This window comes from Neocloeon triangulifer, unplaced genomic scaffold (genome assembly GCF_031216515.1).
Source record: "Neocloeon triangulifer isolate White Clay Creek 2 clone unplaced genomic scaffold, ASM3121651v1 ptg000012l, whole genome shotgun sequence".
In the NCBI taxonomy this organism is placed as follows: domain Eukaryota; kingdom Metazoa; phylum Arthropoda; class Insecta; order Ephemeroptera; family Baetidae; genus Neocloeon; species Neocloeon triangulifer.
In genome coordinates, this window is record NW_026775554.1 from 17,673,544 (window position 1) to 17,692,348 (window position 18,805).

At 36.9% G+C, this 18,805-nt stretch overlaps 4 protein-coding genes across 55 annotated transcripts in view; all 4 read left to right on the forward strand.

The window, feature by feature from the left end:
• The first annotated feature begins 262 nt into the window (after nucleotides 1-262).
• LOC132197230 (hatching enzyme 1.2-like) lies at nucleotides 263-1,899 on the forward strand. The gene is made up of 7 exons (XM_059620375.1): nucleotides 263-359; nucleotides 413-580; nucleotides 633-803; nucleotides 871-1,067; nucleotides 1,129-1,237; nucleotides 1,294-1,421; nucleotides 1,548-1,899. Exons 2-7 carry the CDS (start codon nucleotides 433-435, stop codon nucleotides 1,632-1,634), a joined length of 840 nt encoding a protein of 279 aa, XP_059476358.1. The 5' UTR covers nucleotides 263-359; nucleotides 413-432; the 3' UTR covers nucleotides 1,635-1,899.
• Nucleotides 1,900-2,229: 330 nt separating this feature from the next.
• On the forward strand, nucleotides 2,230-3,685 carry LOC132196409 (hatching enzyme 1.2-like). The gene is made up of 7 exons (XM_059619017.1): nucleotides 2,230-2,303; nucleotides 2,385-2,545; nucleotides 2,628-2,798; nucleotides 2,859-3,055; nucleotides 3,110-3,218; nucleotides 3,276-3,403; nucleotides 3,546-3,685. The coding sequence occupies exons 1-7, from the start codon at nucleotides 2,272-2,274 to the stop codon at nucleotides 3,630-3,632; spliced, it is 885 nt and encodes a 294-aa protein (XP_059475000.1). The 5' UTR covers nucleotides 2,230-2,271; the 3' UTR covers nucleotides 3,633-3,685.
• Nucleotides 3,686-3,941: 256 nt separating this feature from the next.
• LOC132196406 (uncharacterized) lies at nucleotides 3,942-9,989 on the forward strand. 4 transcript variants are annotated; one of them, XM_059619013.1, is made up of 13 exons: nucleotides 3,942-4,264; nucleotides 4,380-4,790; nucleotides 4,850-5,310; nucleotides 5,368-5,506; nucleotides 5,567-5,959; nucleotides 6,021-6,118; nucleotides 6,171-6,263; nucleotides 6,320-6,385; nucleotides 6,437-6,568; nucleotides 6,625-6,726; nucleotides 6,782-6,859; nucleotides 6,922-7,212; nucleotides 7,754-9,989. In XM_059619013.1, exons 2-13 carry the CDS (start codon nucleotides 4,430-4,432, stop codon nucleotides 8,972-8,974), a joined length of 3,435 nt encoding a protein of 1,144 aa, XP_059474996.1. In that variant the 5' UTR covers nucleotides 3,942-4,264; nucleotides 4,380-4,429; the 3' UTR covers nucleotides 8,975-9,989. The 4 variants fall into 4 exon arrangements, with proteins under 4 accessions (XP_059474996.1, XP_059474994.1, XP_059474993.1 ...); XM_059619011.1 differs by having other exon boundaries at nucleotides 3,978-4,050; nucleotides 4,123-4,264; nucleotides 5,368-5,959; XM_059619012.1 differs by having other exon boundaries at nucleotides 3,990-4,050; nucleotides 4,145-4,264; nucleotides 5,368-5,959.
• Nucleotides 9,990-10,770: 781 nt separating this feature from the next.
• The window catches only part of LOC132198038 (cell adhesion molecule Dscam2), an 82,505-nt gene continuing 74,470 nt past the window's right edge, over nucleotides 10,771-18,805 (forward strand). For all 49 annotated transcript variants that reach the window (XM_059621758.1, XM_059621764.1, XM_059621739.1 and 46 more), the window contains exons 1-2: nucleotides 10,771-10,843; nucleotides 11,763-11,864. In XM_059621758.1, the coding sequence (XP_059477741.1) occupies nucleotides 11,807-11,864 (58 nt within the window). In that variant the 5' untranslated portion in view covers nucleotides 10,771-10,843; nucleotides 11,763-11,806. The remainder of the gene's footprint in view (nucleotides 10,844-11,762; nucleotides 11,865-18,805) is intronic.

The following is an 18,805-nucleotide window of genomic DNA, read 5'->3' on the forward strand; positions in this document are numbered from 1 at the left end:
TTATTAATTTTCTGCCAATACTTGTATTTGATATTAATTATTAATTAATTAACAATATAAGTTGTTGGAATTGAAAGCGTCGCATTGATAATGTTAAGCACCTTCTTGAATATAATGATAAAAATATAATTTGCAAAATGATATCAATAAATTAGCGCTGCGTTAACAGATTTTCAATGACTGCTGTCTGCCTTTTGTTACAAGAAAATAAGTCGCGAATTGATAAACAGCAAAAAATTATGAATCCTATTAACGCTGTTTGAAATGAACCATTTAATGATAAGTTTAATCAGTTTAAAGGACTTGGGGGAGCAGATAAAAATTCAAATGAGTTCCACGGTACATCAAATGCCTCCAAGGTACAAAGATAATCTCGTATGCAAAAATTATACATATAATTTTCACATTACAGTGTTGCTCTGTGGACGTAACATGCAGCTCCTGTCAGCCTCTGCTCTTCTGAGCATCCTGCTCGTGTCAGGGTACGCCAATCCCTTGCCCCAAAAGGACGACGACCTTTACGCGAAAGCGATTTTGAAGTTGCGAGCTCAAAGTCTGGGCTTGCCGGACAAGCGTGCTGGTAAAAGTAAATGTTTTATTGTTCGCACAAAATATAAATGAATAAATTTCAGGTGAAATTCTTTCAACATGGGACCCGGACTCGGGTGTAAACCCTGAGGAACTCGGACCTTATTTCCAGGGTGACATTCTCACTCTCCCGAGTGATAAAAGTGGAATTATCGACCCCAACTACAGATGGGCCGATGGAGTGATCCCCTATACTATTGTTGACGGAGTTTTCAGTATATATTAATTTTTTTGTCTCATTATTTAAAAAAAATGATATAACAATAATAAAAATTCTTGCAGATGAAACGCAATTGCAGTTTTTGAGTGATGCGTTCGAGGCGTATCGCAATTTTACTTGCATTAAATTTGTACCCTACGATGGCACCCAAACAGATTACATAGTCATCCAAGGCGAGAACACAGGGTGCTGGTCCTCCGTTGGACGAATTGGTGGTGTGCAGTATGTCAATCTGCATCCTCCTGGTTGCATCAGGAAGGTAATGGATTAAAAATTAAAAAAAAACTTTCAGATTTTATTAATATTTTTAAATTGAAAAGGTTGGAACTCCCGAACACGAGTTGCTTCATGCCATTGGCTTCCATCACGAGCAAACTAGAACTGACAGGGACGATTATGTTGCAATTTTGTGGGAGAACATCGACCCTAGTATTATAAAATACTTTTGATGATTTCAATTGTTTTTTACGTTTTTTTTTTCGTAGCAAAATATCACAATTTCGACATGGCAAATGATTCGACTCCATTTGGAATTCCTTACGATTATGGCAGCGTCATGCATTATTCAGCGACGGCCTTTTCCATTAACACCCTTACAACAATCGAAACGAAGGTAAAAGTAGTGCAAAAAATATTCCAATCCAAAATTTTGTGTTGTGCAATGTTTTTATTTAAAAGCAAACAAAAAATTTAATTGAATGAAATTTATAAATTAATTAATAATAATATTAAATTTCAGCCACCCGGTATTCCTATTGGACAAAGAGACGGTTTGAGCCAGTCTGACATTGACAAAGTCAACGCTATGTACAATTGCTTTGCATAGAAATAATTTAAATAAAATTTTCAATGTAATTGAAATAGTGACTCATGATTGAATATTGATTGTTTGTTTTGTATGATATATAAATATAATAAAGCAAAATAAATTTCAACGTTTTATGCTTAAGAATACTAATTTGTAACGTAAAAACAATTTTTTCAAAGGGCACCGCGTGGGTGTCCAAATTGCTTTGCTCTTTCCTTTGCATTCATTTTCAAGTCAGCCAGTCTGTAATAAAATTATATTAATTTCTTCTTCATCATATCAAAACCTAATTTTGTGGATAAAATAAATTGATACATTGAAAAGTTAAAGCATTTATATAATTTAATTTAAGAAAATTATTTTAATTATAGGTATTCGCTCTTGACATATGTGTTGAATGACCATATCTGACATATAATGATGAAAATATTATCAAACAATGACGAATATTATTTTGATATCAAAAATTTGGTACGAACATTGCGTTAAAATAAATCGCATGCCAGTAGTTGGAAAAACACGCGATTTTAGTAGAAAAATTTAAATATCGCAATATTTGTAATTGACGTGTACCATGAAACGCGATAGTTTTAATCTGCTGTTCAAGCGACTTGAAACTCTTGAAAGAGGAGAACAGATAAAAAAAATCAAATATATGAGAACTTCTACAGTACGGGTGTCTGGAAGGTACGAAGCTAATCTTACTCAGCGAAAAATTAGAGGGATATATAATTATCAATTGAAAAACCAGAGTTTGCTCGTTTGCAGAGTTAACATGCAGCTCCTGTCAGCCTGTGCTCTTTTGAGCATCCTACTCCCATCAGGGCACGCCAATCCATTACCCCAAAAGGACGACAATGATGATCTCTACGAGAAAGCGATTTTGAAATTGCGAGCTCAAAGCTTGGGCTTGCCAGACAAGCGCGCTGGTAAAAATTATATAATATTTAATTATATTTTTGCTATTTACCACAGTGAAATTAGTTTTATAGCCAAATATTTACATACCAGGTGAAATTCTTTCAACATGGGACCCGGACTCGGGTGTGAACCCTGAGGAGCTTGGTCCTTATTTCCAGGGTGACATTCTCACTCTGCCGAGTGACAAAAATGGCATCATCGACACAAACTTCAGATGGGCAGATGGAGTGATCCCTTATTCTATCGTCGACGGAATTTTCAGTATAATTATTTTTCTTCTAAAAAATGAAAAAAATATATTAAAGAAATCAATGTTCGCAGATGAAACGGAACTGCAGCTTCTGAGTGATGCGTTTGAGGCGTACCATAATTACACATGCATCAAATTTGTGCCCTACGATGGCAATCAAACAGATTACATCGTTATCCAAGGGGAGGATACGGGGTGCTGGTCCTCTGTTGGAAGAAGAGGTGGCGTTCAGTACGTCAATCTGCAACCTCCGGGTTGCATCAGGAAGGTATTCACAATAAATTAATAAAAGTTTAGAGTTTTAAATTTTTTAATTAAAAAGCTTGGGACTCCTGAACACGAGTTGCTACACACCATCGGTTTCCATCATGAGCAATCTCGAACTGACAGGGACGACTATGTTTCAATTTTATGGGCGAACATCAAACCTTGTAATATTATAATAATGGATTTTTTAATTTTCATATTTTTTTTTTACTTTTGTGCAGTGACGGTGTACAACTTCTTCATAGTAAATAACACGTCCCCGTTTGGAGCAGCGTACGATTATGGCAGCGTCATGCACTATTCAGCGACGGCTTTTTCGAGTAATGCCCTACCAACAATTGAAACCATAGTAAGTGCAAGTAAATTAAGTAAGATCGAATTACAAAAAAGCTAACAAATAGTATTATGTAGATTCTATATGTACAGTATCAAAACATATTAAAAATATTAAATAATAACCTTTTATTTTTAATATTTTATTTTTATTTCAGCCACCTGGTATTCCTATTGGACAAAGGGATGGTTTGAGCCAGTCTGACATTGACAGAGTTAACGCCATGTACAATTGCTTTGCATAGAGAGGGAGGAACATTAAATAAAAAAAGCTATAAAACATGATTGATTTTTATAAAAATTTAGGTAAATAAAAACTGCATAAATTTAACAATTAAAAATTAATCAAATTCTTAGACAAATATTTCCTCCGTGCACAACTTGTTACAAATTTTTTGTTAAAATTTGTCCTATAGCGGAAAAATTAAATTTATTTATCTGGTTTGGAGAATGAAAAATTGGCGTAGGTCGTCGATCTGATTTGGCGCCGGTGGAGCTGCTGGCCGTGTCAATTTCAAGCAACACAATTTCCCATTTCCCCCTCTACCCACTCCCGCTTCGCTGAGTCACAGATGTTTGTTGTACACAAAAAAAAATGTAAATTACAAACTGCAGTCGTTTTTCGGCCACTGAGCAAAAATTATTCGCTGCATTTTTAATTAGGTTGTGTGCAATATGATGCCATACTAATCATAAACTGAATTTGCTCGTCTTAAATTTTAAATTAATTAATAGGCATCTATTTGTATTTGTAAAGTGTCTTGGACTTTACCTTGCGAGTACGCGTATGAAGGACAGAGAGAAAACAACAGATTTCTGTGTACATAAATCTTCAATGGCATTGCTGCTGACTACATACGTGTCATAAACAGACGTGGTTCGTATTAATTATTTAAAATCTTTTGTATGATATTTACTTGTTTTTCAATCGTTTTAATACAATAATAATTTTTCAAAATAAGTGTAAAATTTATTTTTAAATCCTGTTGCAGAATGTTTGAATGGGAATCCTGATTGACTGAGAAATCATCACTGCCGCAAGATGAGCAAGTTTACCAGGAGTGGTGTTATGATGGTGTATTCGAACGACGATGCCGAGGTTGGTGGCGAAGAATCGCTGTTCCAGGACACCACAACTATTTCACCGTCAACCTCGTCCTCAGAAGGAAATAAGATTAAACCCTCAGGATCAATTATTGCGCCTCAACAAGGATCAAAAATTGCTGAGGTTAAAGCTCAAAACAAGACTGTCTTGCCCACGGCTACCAAATCAAAATCGTCAAATAAGAAACTTCATGTCTGCGCTTCAGACCTGCCAGAAAATTATTTTGATGACCTTCTGGACATAATGAGCCTGCCACCTAAAAAGAAGCAAAAGATGGTTGTTGAATTAGGTGACGATGGTACTTATATTTAACTTGTTTGATTTAATTTTACTTAAAATATTATTTTTCTATTACAGAACCTCCTAGTGTCCAAATCAAATTGGAAAAGATAGAAAACAGTTCAATCTCTTCACTTGAAAATGGATGTGATCCTAATGTTACTTCAGCTCAAAATGTCTCTGTAAGCAAGAAGATCAAAATCACCCTGAAGAAGAAGCCCCAGTCTGATTTGATTCCAACTTGGAATGAAAATTCCACTGAAGACGAAAACAGTCAAACTGCAGGTTCCGACCATCAGCCAGACCAAGTTGAAGCTAACAAAATTAGCGGTGCCATAGATGCTGCAACTAAAGAGAACAAACTACCTGCTGCAAATACAACTAGACAATCTCCTGAGATGAGTGGAAAGGAAACAGCTACGCCCATATCTCAGTCGAACGAGATGGCGATCCTGGAGAAGGAAAAATTCTCTACCATTCCGTCACCACCGAAGAAAGTTGGCAGCGTTCAAAGGGAAATTAGTAAAGAAGAGGAAAATGTGAAATAAAACTGTAAAGTTTTTGATAAAAAAATAATTTGAATTTTTTCTTTGTAGAAGTTATCTTCAGTAGCTAACAAATCACCGAGTGAGACAAAAATTCCTAGTCCATGTGATAGCGGAAGTAAGAAAGCCACTTTTAAAGGACAGCCGTTGTATAAAAGTCCACCAAAGGGTCGGAATAAAAATGCTCTAAGTACAGTGCCTACATCAGTTGTGCCACTGATGGACATTCAATACACTGTGCCTCCATTAGTGCCTGACGTTCGACAAGACCATCCTCCTGGCAAGAGCCTATTGCCAACACCTTTTCCAACTTCACCTAGGCCAAGCTACCCTACTCAGAATTTCCATCAGCCCATGTATCCTGGCAACATGCATGGAAATTTTTACCATGGACAGGGATACCCTTATCAACCATATCCTTATTATGGTCCAGCAGGAAATATGGAAAACCCTTACTATCCTGGGGAATACCGCTACAACCAGCTGGCTCAGCAACCAACGGGAATGAATTATATTAATTTTAATTCTCTTAAGCAGATGCCAATTGACGAAATGAAGCAATTACCAGGAAAACCACAATCCTCTAACAACGCTGTTTCAGCAGGTGTAAATCCAGCAGCCCAACCAAACAATCTTGTTAAAGGTATGAACCAGAACATTCAATATTTATTTAAAGTATAATTGGCTTTTCAAAATATTTTAAGGTGGCAAAGTGCAGGAATCGAGCAATTTAGTCAATGTATTATTGAAACAACAGAAAAATAACCAAATGGGCAAGACTAACCAAACCCTGCAAGCTAAAGTAATGTTGAGAGGTGTTTTAAAACTTTTGTGTAATTATTATTTATCTTTAGGTGTCCCCAATAATAAAAAAGCCGGGAACACTGACTGACGGCAGCAAAGGGAAAAGTCCTCCAATCCACACCAGAAAGGATTTTGGTCTCGTGGTAATAAATTTTTATTTGTTTAAATTTTCCATTAGAGAAAACAATACATTTTTCAGGAAACAAATGCAGCACAGGTGAAAGCTAATAAGGTGCAAAGAACTGGAATAATCATAAATTCAAAGGTATTTTGCAAATGGATTAAACTAATTAAATTTAAAATGGATTATTTTTAGGCAAAAGACACATCTAAAATTAAAGAGAGCGCAAAGCCAATCAATAACTCCTCTGCTTGCAAATACTGTGGTACTCCAAAAGAAGACTTGAGATGTGCAACTGTGAAGAAAGTTTTGAGCACTGAAAAGCAGGTATAAAATACAAATTGCCAAATTTATCCCTCGCAAATTTAAATTTTTATGATTAGACGAGTACGGAAGCAATCAAGTCTCAATTAAAGGAAACCAGCTGCATGACGGATTCGCCTCCAGTTGTTCCAGTCAAATCATTCTCTACAATTGGAACACAGGTTTTATTTTTGTTTCTACTTTCAAAATTTAACATTAACTGTGTGCTTATTTTAGACCGAGAAACCCAAAAACAGAGACATGTTCACGATGACCATAGCTAAAAAAATTGGATCTACCACAGTTGAAACTCAGGTAATATTGAAACGATTAAAGATAAGGCTTTGTTAATATATAATATTTTCATTTGTCCGCAGACTGATTTTAAAATTGAGAAGGCTATTCTAAGTAACGTACCAAACAAACCAGTCAAACCACTGCCAACGAAAAGTGCACCACAGCCGATGAAAAATGTATCCCGGCCAGCAAAAATTGCACCCCAGGCAACCAAAAGTGCAATCAAGCCAACAAAAAGTTCTCCCCTGCCATCAAAAAGTGCCTCCCAGCCGTCGGAAAGTGTACCCAAAGCAACGAAAAATGCACCGCAGCCAACTCAAAGTACACCTCAGCCTACAAAGAAAAAAACCCAGAAAAATAAAGCTAATAAGGTATTTCCTCAAAATTATTTGAAATTTTTGTTAATTAGTGATACACTTTTTGTATTTTTTTCTCTTGTATTTATATGTGATTATATATGTACACAAATTTCCAATTCTTAAAGCGCCTGAAGAGGAGGAAGTGGAAAAAGATTGGCACCTTTTCTGCCTCGGGGTTAATAAATAAAACAGACCAAATTAATGGGCAATTTTCTCACCCTATACCAGTCAGAGTATCTGGGATAGCATTTAATTCACACCACCGTAATTGGAGAGCAAATTGATGCCGCACTTACTTGCCACTTACTATACTGCCCGCGAGGTTTTTAGTTTATTATTTGCATTTTTGTTGGTGATTTTTATAAGGGATTTGCCTTATTTTAACTAATTTTGAATAATTTTAAATTTAACTGTGGCGTTGTCTTAAATGTGTGTGATATTGAAAATTGCTTTGAAAATCCTCCCTACCCCCATTACATGCTGCTTATATGAAATATTTGTTTATTTTTAATTTATAATTATCTAGCTCTTATTCACAACTATTACATTGCAGGTTGAGGAGACTCGAGTTGACGATTCTGATTGTACAAACACCATAGAGACTTCGGTTGCCATAACTACCAAGGAGCCTGTTGGAGCTGAAACCAAAAGCTCCAAAGTTACCAAGCCCAAACCTCAGTCAAATTTGAAGCAGAGTTCAGCATTTAAGAAACAACCTAGTCTTTATTCGAGTATAGTTAAAAAAAATGTAAACCTCTTGCGTAGAGGCAAACCGGTATATTGTCCCAATGTTCGGGGAACCCGTTTTGCATTTCAAAGGCCAACACGATTTCAAGGTCCACCAGTGCAAAATGGTCCGCCTTGGAATCAAGATTATCAAGGACCTCGGAGACCCAAGGTGTTCCAAGAGCGTGATGATTGGCGAGGAGGGCCACCTCAATTCAACAACTCCGAAAGACCTCATCACTTTGATGGACCACCAGAGGTTGATGACGCAGATTGGAATGAAGGCCCTCCTGGCCCACCAATTCAGAGGGGACCATTTGGCCCTCAAAGGCCTTCAAATTTTCAAGGGCCACAAAGTAACGAGGAATTTCAAAATCCCGATGGTTGGGGAGGAGGTCCGCCTCAATTTGAAAACCCTGAAGGGTGGGAGGACGAAAGGCCTCATTACTGTGATGGTCCACCTGAGTTTGAGGAGGTCAAAAATTGGAACGCAGTGCCGATGAGGCCCCATCGAGACGATGCCCCTCCGGGTCAACTAATGCAGAGGGGACCCTTTGGCCCTCAAAAACTTCCTCATTTTCAAGGACCACCAATTCACGAGGAATTTCAAGAGCCCGAGGGTTGGGGAGGAGGGCCACCTCAATTTGAAAACCCAGAAGGGTGGGAGGAAGAAGGGCCTCATCACTTCGATGGTCCACCTGAGTTTGAGGGCAAGAATTGGAATGAATCACCAGTGAGGCCCCATCAGGATGGAGGTCCTCCAGGACCACCAATCCAGAGGGGGCCCTTTTGCCGACAAAGACCTCCACATTTTCAAGGCCCGCCAATTTTTGAGGAACACAGAGAACCGCCTCGGTTTGAAGACCGGATGGGACCTCCTGGTCCACCAAGGCCACCTTGGGATAATCGTCCACCTGGACCTCGAGGACCGCCCCCTTTGCGAGGTCATCCACTTTGTATTCGCGGTCAAGGACGAGGGCTTCGAGGACGAGGGCTTCAGGTACGAGGACGTGGGCTTCGAGGACGTGGGATCCGAGGGCGGCCTTAGCCTAATGGACCAATGTGGCTATAATGACCACAAAATAGAAAACTTGAACAGCGAGAAATGCGATGAATTATTTGGAAATTGATGTTCAATTGCACGTAATTTTTTTTTTTGTATTTACATTTCTATCAGGCTGATTTGGCAACTTTTGCATGAAGCAGTGGCGTGATAATATTTTGTGAAGTTTTTCATTTTAATTTTGTGGGGAATATGAAATGCGGACTAAATGTCAAGCAAAAAATTTGTGTTATTTCTGCGTATTGAAGCCAGTTCAATAATATAATTTTATGTGACATGCTCATTTTTTGTTGAGACAATAATTACATGAAATTACATATTGTTTAATTTGGTATCAATATTGGCTATAGTTTGATAATTCATACTGAATTAATTTCTAACAACGTTTCTTGAATTTTTTCTTAGTTTCAGCATTATGCAAAAATTTATTCTGCCCATATTGCACAATCAAGTAGCTTCTGTATCTGAAATGCAGCACATGGTTTATATTACTATCTTGCGATATGAGATTAATAATTACTGTATGCAATTTACAATTTCGGAAGACAAAAATGATGCATATTAAAATCTACCTTCTTTTGCCAGATTTTTTTATAGTACAGATCTTTTTATTCAATTAAAGATAATGCCATTGGAAAAATTTGAGGCAACTTGTAGGATTGTGATAAATATATTAATAAAAAACCACTTAGATTAAAAAAAAAAATGGCAAAACAATTTGTAAATCTAAACAATAGCGCTTTTTGGCTTCATTGAATACTCTGTTTTGATCTCATAATGGAGTTCAGGAATTTGATGATATACATAATTACATTCAACAGTTTTGCAATAAGAAAAAGAGGATTAAAAATGAAAGCAATATTATGTTTATTAAGAATTAATAGTGCAACGGCATGTAATTTTTATTTTAAAGATCATATTAAGATCTTTTTAATAAAATTCTGAATTGTCAATTTAATAAACATATCAATAAGTGGATTATAATAAAAAAAAAGAAATAATGAAAATACAAAATAGGCTTATTTTATTTAATCTGGATTATCCTTTTTCTGTTGTAAGTAAAAATTCTTGATTATTCATTTTATTTTACAAATTATAAATATATTATTGTACTATTGCCGATGGACCACGAGGCTATTTATATCAATAATTTACTATCTAAAAATTTTTTAAAATTTCACTTCATTAATTAACTTAGGCATTGTAAAAATATAAATAATTTTAGTCTGTCTTCATAAAATAAGTTTATTGTTGATATACTCCTCAAACGTTTATATTGAGCGTTTATGTTTCTAAAAAAATTTAGCGGCCAGTGCTACATCAGGAATGTGGAGAGATGCCCTCACTGCGGCGCCCAATATAAAATAAACAACATCCAGGGCACGCCGAGATGCTGCTCCAGTCGCCAGCTGCTGCGGCACACCTGCCTCCGAATCTGAAGGTGAGCTCTGTTTAAAGGGCCGACCCGCACCTGTCATGTCCGTAAGGTTCAAAATCGCGTGCTGCCGCTACTCCCACGTCCCCCTCCCGGCCCTCCAAGCCGGGCCCTTTAACTGGGTTTCTGGGCCTTTGCGACCCCACGAACTTCACCAATATTCATCATTATGATCAAACAAACCGAATGATCTTTTCCGGAGAGTTAAATTTGGCTGTAAAGAGTTTAATTCGGCATTAATCTGCGCCTCTGGTGGCGCCCCTAGGCGAATGCGGCGCGAAGCAGCGCCGCATCAATAATCCATCCGCGGCTCCAGCGCGAGAGCTCGGCTCCGTTTCAGTCAGTCACTAACGTGGGTACAAACAGTTCAAGTGCAGCTCCGCAGATCGCGTTCCGTGTAGTGTGTGAGTGCATCCCAGGTGGGTTTTCTCAGCCCTTCAGGGCCCCCAGCCCTGCGTCAACAACCCCTCAGTGCGTGGCGGGGCATTTCGAGCTCTCGAAGGTCCCGCGTGGAGCAGTCGTGGTCTTCGAAAGGGCTTATTTTGGCGCCGCTGTCACATGCTGCGAATGCAAAACGCCGCCCGCCCGCGATTTGGTTCGACTCGTTGGGTCCGGACTATAATCAAATCGGGACTCATTCGGTCAAAAGAGAGCCTCGACCGTTCATTACAAACGAATGATTAACCTCGAGGGAGGAAAATGAGCCAGCAAATGGAATTAATTTTGGTGTATTCAATTGATAATGTGGAAAAAGATGGGAAAGTAAGGGAAAAATTACTAAATCATTTGAATTTAGTAATAAATTTTTTGAATTAAATTGAAAATTATCAAAGAAAATTCAATTGAACATTAAAACATAATTTTTTTAAATGTAATTTTTCACGAATTTTTAACTTTAAATTTAACCTGCAGTTTTTTTTCAAGTTACAAAATTATAATTTGGGAATGCACTTTTAAAATTAAAAAGAATGTCATTATAAGTGTATAATAATTTAGTTACGATTTAAAATAATTATTTTTATTTTGAAAAAAAAAAAATCGCTAGAATAAAGTTTTATTCATTATTTCTCTTTCTCTATGAAGTGATGCAAACCTTAATTTGTACTGTACACCCTTAAAAAATTTCTTGCACTTTTTCTACACGACTTGCACGCGGAGGCCTCGAGGGCGAACAAAACCACCCCACCACGCATTGACAAGCCCGCCGCCCCGTCTACAAAATCCATCTCCTCGCTCCGGAGATTTCTCCAGCGCCGCTGTTTGGATTACAGTGATTGGAAAAAGGAGCAAAAGCGAAGATTTGTAGAGTGTTTGCAAAAAGTCTCTTTGGTGTTTCAGTGCGTTCAGTGCTGTGTCAGTGGATAGGCGGTCCACGCTCTACAATGTGGCGCTCCCCTTTACTGGCGGCTTCATTGCTGCTGCTCGTCGCGGCGCCGACAGGTCAGTCAAAAATTCAATTTTTTATTCTCATAAATCTTCAGCTTCATCCGCCGTCACGGGCGGAAATTGTTTAAAAAATTGGCGAATTTTCCAAGCCAGCAATGGCCGCGGTTTGTTTGGGGTGAGCGACGGACGAGTCGGGGGTGGTTTGGGGCGGACATGCGCCCTCCACTTGCCGCCGGGCCAGCTGCTCGCGCTCCTTGCTGGGGTTGCTTTTTACTTGCGTTTGTTTGATTTCGGGCCGGCCGAGAGACGATTTTTAAAAGGCCAGGAAGTGTATTTTAGTTGGACGGGAAAAGTACAAATAACATAAATGAATAGGACAACTTTTCTCTCCGTGGGGGGACGACGAAATAATAAATTTAATAGACACTAGACTATGCTGTTCCGCGTGGTGCGCACGAAAGAAAAAGCAGGGGTGGCTCTTTCTTAGTCACGTTCTTCACCTGCGTCCCTGAACTTGAACTTTGAAGACGCAATCCAGAAGCTAAGGAATATCGTAAATAATATGGTAGTCTTCTGATTTTCAAAACTTAATAATTGCTTACATAACTAAATTTAAAGCTTTTCAGCTATTTTTTAAAACTTCATCAATTCCTTTTATTTTTTAAAATAAATTACACCAAGAACGGTGGTTGTTTGGTACTAAAATAATCTAATTCCATGAAATATTCCTAAAATATTTACATTTTTTTCTATTATCTCTTATAGAAGTTTTCTATCAGAATTGTAATTATTGCATTTTATTTATAAATGACTCATTCAAATCAAAATAATTTAACAAAATAAATGCAAAAAAAATTAGTTAACATTGAAAAAATTTGGCTGATTATTAAAAAATAAATGAAAATCATAAAATATTTATTATAAAATACAATTTTTAAGGTACTTTTGCTGTAGTTTATTTAAAATATTATCATATTTTTATTAAAAGGTTAAGGACACTGTGTGAGATGTCATTGTCGGTGACTTTAATTAATATACACGACTTAAAATGCTTATTCTTGAAGGCGTATAAAAAACCAATTTGTATTATAAAAAACTGGTTTACGAACCGGATGCCTGAGCTTACCTCGGCGTCCCATCTTCCCTTTCTTTGTTCATAACTCTAGGAAAGCAAAAAAACAAGCAAAAGAACGCGCTAATTTGGACTTAGGAGTGCAACAAAAGAAAATACCCTTGCGAAAAATCCGATTTTTGTCGGAGTTGAAAAAAGAAGCCTGCACGTTTGTTTGTGTGTCCTCTTTATCAGCGGCAGACTCGGCGTCGCTGCTTCTTTTTTTTGTTCCCCCAAACTTCTGACAGGCAGGCAGGAGTCGACCTATAATAATATAAATTCGCTCTCCCCATGCGCGGCGCGTGTAATTGCATGATTCATCGTGACGTCACGCGCAAGGGCGAAATGCACGCCCGGCCGGTCATCAAGGATGCATTGAAAACCACCCCCTCGGCACAAAGTGCATTTATTTGCAGACGCGCGTGTGAGGGTGCGGCCTAGTTTTGATCACAGCGGATTTCGCAAATGGAAATTGGACCGGTTCGAGTGCCCTGTTGCGTCAAAAGCAGCACTCCTAACATGTAATCTTCTTTCAAACAAGCAGCCGGTTTTTTAAATGGCTTTAATCGGCTGAATAGCAGCGTCTAATTATTGCCTGCATAAAACCAGCAGACTGAGATGAATGAATATTAACAAGGAAAGTGATTAATTTGACGGGCATAAAAAGTGATTGAAAATTATACTTTTTAAAAGAAATCTGAATTTGAACATTAACTGCGCTTGTCTTTATGAAATGTTATGAAAATGATTTCAAAATTTAATTTTTAAACATTCATGCTTGGTTTAGCAAGCTTTCTATTAATTTTTTCATGCACTCACTCCATTTTATTCCTGAACTTCAGAGAGAGTACTTAATGCTGATGTGCATTGTCTAGAATTTTCAACCAATCTTTTGATCAATAAAGCAGCTGCTTTTTTTAAGTTTGCAGTAAAGCAGCTGACTTGAGCATACATTGAGCAATAATTGCAAGCTTTATTGGTAAACTTTATATATATAATTTCAATTTTTTCCTGTTGAACCAAATACTCAATTATTTGGATATTTAACGCGTAACCTACGTACTGATCTTTCAACAAATTTTAATTATGAAGTGCGAAAAGTGGGACTCCAGTTGCTTTTATTTATTTATTTTCCAAGCTCCTCTCCACTTAAAAAAGATATAATTACCCAGTCGCTATTTTTAGTCTTGTATTCCAACTTGGATCAGTCCGACTCTAGACTATACTCTGCGTTTCAAGTGCATACATTCGACTCCGAGTGTCTCACGCTGCGTTTCGTTTGGGCGATTCGGTCTAGCAAGCAGCCACGGCGTTTGCATCAAAGTTAGGGGAGAACTGAAAAGTATAAAAATTTATGAAAAATGATTATGGTTGGTGAGTGAGTGAGATTTAATTATGCTCCGTGGTGGAAATGGTTCCTGTCAATTTTAAGCGCCGAAATTTCTGTCTTTCTTTGCGAGGAAAACTATTTTCCTTTTATATACCATTAAGTCATATTAAATCTAGCATGGTGCCGGTTGACAATTTAAAATTACACAAAATATATTGCTTACTTTTGAAAATTTTGAATTTCGAACATTTTATCTAATGGTGTTGTCTACAATGATTTTCTCTTGAGACTTAAAAGTAGTTTCAAAATTAGGTTTGTTATTTTATTTATCTTTCAAAATTTCGATTATTTAATGTTGTTTTAATTTTAATCCAGACTGATTTAGTCTAAAAGTCTATACTTCCATTAAGTTAGAACACAAATTATATGTAATTTATAAATTTTAAAATACAAATAACATGAAATAAAATAGCAAAAAATATTTAAATTAGCTCAATACTTTTATTAAAGATGCAATATTAAAAATGTAATTTAAAGTTTAAATGTTATTTCGTTTGCAATTGTAAAACATTTTTTCGATCGGCGTTATCAACCATACTGTTATTTAATTTACACCAAGAGTCTTAAAAGAAATAAATGACGTCAGGCAGCAATTAATTAACTGGCTAATGGACGGCTTATAGAAGTGTATACCTCACGGCAGCCAATATATCAATCATACATCAATATAAGTGACTTATGTAATCAAAACAAACAGAAGCAAGAGGGATCGTCCGCAAGAGTAAAAAGTGACACCTGAGCTGCTGGCGTAAATTATTGGTCCTAATTGCGCTCTTCCGTTCGTTCCATTCCTTTTGGGCTCTTGATGGAGATGAGAAAAATATAACCAAGAGCCCCAGTATAACAACGGATATGTCGCTGGTGTTGAGAAAGAGTGAGAAATAGTCAATAAAAAATAATGGTCGAAGTAATGGGGAATATCCTCATTGCGGATACTTTCTCATCTTTTTATGATATAAATTTCCTTTTAGTAGAAGTTCCAAATCGATCAGATTATTTACATTTGGGAAATTGAATACCACTGGAAAATTCAAACACGCCCTTCCAGTTTGGAAATCGAAAAGGGGTGCATCGTTCCAGAACAGGGGTGCTCAGTCTGACTGATCGATCACCCTCGCGCTCTCATTTAATTTCTCAGTGATTCGGCGACGCCGCCGGTCTGATGGGTTTCCGTTTCCTGCGCCGCTAAATTCGATTTCAAACGACGGTGGCAGGAAGGGTTAATTTCTCTTTATTTTTATAACACGGCTCTGCTATGGGATGAAAAAAACCAGCGTTTTTCTCTGCTGGTAAATTTTTTACTCACAAAGACGTGCTAAATTTTTCCTGTGTTTTTCAGTAGATTGAGATTTCCTGTTTTAACACAACTCCAAAAATTAAATTCCAATAATTCAAACATTTGATTTGGCCTTAAATTAACTTATAATGTTGTAACTTAAAGTTTTCATGAAATGAAAAATGAAATTTAATTTCTATATTTCCTCTCAATCACTCTCAATTCTCAAGAAACTTTATGATTATTACAATTTTTATATAGTGACTGTCAATGAGATGTACTTTCACTTCTTGGCGTTTGATTAATTTAACATTCAGCACGAAAATAAAAATTAATTAGTTATTAATCACGTTGATAAAATTATGAAATTCTATAGAGAGCAAAATATTCTGATGAAATGACTTCAATTATTAAAAATTATCACATCAATCTATCATCAAAAGCAGTCGGTGAATCAAGCAATTGTGCATTGAATCTGCGAAACAAATTAGCGACGACACAAATGCAAATTTGTACGTTGGTGGCGGAATTACACGCGTCTAGTGTCGTGTCACGGAGCCACTGCCGCTGATGGAACGACGGGTCTCTCTGGGTATGCATGGGTCATTGTTCGGTCGGGCTGAATTACATGCACGATGCAGCACTGAGATAGATACACACAAAACGCTGGCAGCACCACGAGTCAGTCCTCTTCCTTAGGGCTTCAAATAGTAATTGTATGCCCTCGCGCGGCGTCATGTGACGCTCTGGGTAAAGCGCAGAAAATAAATTGCACGATGCGCACTTCAATTTGCACCGAGCTAGAGAGATAAAATTAGGACACAGTGCACAGGATAGTAATGAAAAATACAAGTATAGGGTAATGGTGACTTATAAAAATAAAATATTAATGTAATATTAATTAATAATTCACTAAATTTAATATTAAATTTAGTAAATTATTTTATAAAGCTTTTTGTAATATTTACACAATAATATTTATTAAATTTTTATACTCAATTTAAAATTAAAATTAATATTTTACAAATAAGTTGCAGTGATTAGTAATTATCAAAATTGTTTTTTTGCACATTTTCAAAAAAGTTTTGGATTTTATTTATAATCAAATATACTATATTTTTGCTTATCCTTCATTTTTTTTTTTATTAATACAATATACTTAAACGTCAACTATGTAGCTAGAATCATTTTTGTTTGTATACTTATTGGCTCTCTTATTTATATATGGCTACTTTATCACGAACAGCTCTTACTTGAAATAGTTGTAACCACTAAAAAGGAGGGTTATTTTTTTAAATCTCAGCAAATATACAAGATTGAGAGGGCACACGTAAATTCGAAGGAAATTTCAAACAAATCCTGTGAAATTTGCCATCGAAGATAAAAAGGTTCGAGCATGGTTCAGCAAGACAGTCCAGGTCAGGTTGTTATATTATGTCGTGACCCCAAATGTGTCGCTGCAGCTCATCATTTCAATTCTGCGTCGTGATTTACAGTTTGCTCGGTCATCATTGCGCGGTGAATGGGCTAAAAATGAGGGGCACGTTCGAAAGAGTTGCCACTGGTTGAGCATTTTCGTCTCGTTGAGAGCGACTGCCGTGCCCGTACGTGTCATTTCCAAGCGAGGATGTTCCCCTGCGCGCATTATTAATTTTATTCTCCGCACACACGTGGAACTGCTGCTGAATGCCGCCGAAGGAAAAGAGAATTAAAAGAGCAGACGCGACGCCAACAACGGGGACACACCGACTGAAGAGTATAAAAAAAGGAAAAGAGTGCGCCGCCGAATACACATCGGTGTTAATGTGCAGGGGAAAGACTTTTGATATGCCACAGACCAAAAGGTTATAATGAAAAAGTGTGCAGAAATTTATGTTTAGTTTATTAAACTATCGAATAAGATATGAAATGATTAAATTTTTTCGGAAAAAATTAAATTGTGAGGGAAAATTTAATTAAATTCATTTAGTCTCTCGCAACAAGTCACTAAGGGTAGTAAAAGAAGTACAATTAAAAAAATTAATATCCATTATAAAATTTATCTTCCGAAAGTTTGAAATTTGTTTGAAATATTGAAAAAATCAATCGAATAATAATTTTTTTTAACTCTGCTTGAATTGAAATATTTTAAATTAGAAGATTATTTTCTTTCATTTCTAGGAAAAAATTAACATTTACCAAATTATAATAATTATTTTCAAAAAAATAGCAACCGCATCGACATTTTTTATTTATCGAGTCTTGACTATAAATCAGCAAAAACACTACAGTAATTTTGCAAATTCTAAAAAAGTTTCCTCATTCCTCCTGTGACTGAATTAATCTAATCGGTTTCCTGTTGTGGAAGAGAGCGACCATGCTGGATTAGATCACCTTTCAATTTAGTCCACCGCGCTGTACTCACAGATTTAACAAGGAGTGAATTCTTCTTTCATTCGCGGCCAAGGTTGTTTGCCAGCAGCCCCCATCCTCCTACCTCGTCTCATTTTTTTAGACTTTTCATCCTCGTGTTTCACACGCAGCATCAGATGGATTTTCTGTCCTTACACAGATAAGTGGACCGGTGGAAACAGCTGCTGTTTTTTCCTTACACAACATTGCTGGTGCGATGCATGAATAAAAGAATCCCAGGGTGCACCTTTGCTGCCTCCAGAGAGGGTCACGTGTTCCGAGACTTGAATTATTTCCGATGCCGCGGCTGCAGTGTCGCGTATACAGATCTCGTGAATTATTATGCTTCTGTAAACCAACAACTAGAAATAGGACCTTGCAACGTAAATATTAAAACGCAGCTCGGCGCAGAAATGCAGCCTGCAGCGTGTTCTCGTTTTTTGAGAGGCTGTTGGAAAAACACAAAATTATCAGAGATAACAATCTGCTGGGAGAAGTAATTGAATTTTCAGAGCTCTCGACAGTTTTCTCAGGAACCTGGTGATAACTTTTGATAAAAGTGTTGGTGTATAATCAACGATAAGAACCGTGTCGATTGGAATTAAACTCGGTAGTATAAAAAAGACCTTAATTTCTTTTGCCAATTTGTTATTCAGTGAAGAATCATTATTATTTTGCTCAAATAATGAAAGCAAGAGAAGGAAGAGATTAGGGAATTATCTTTTTACAAATAATGTTCATGATGTGAATGACATGGGAGATAAAATGCGTGCACAGCTCACGAGACCAAAATACACCCAAGCCGAGTAGTCAGCGCGCAAGTGCAG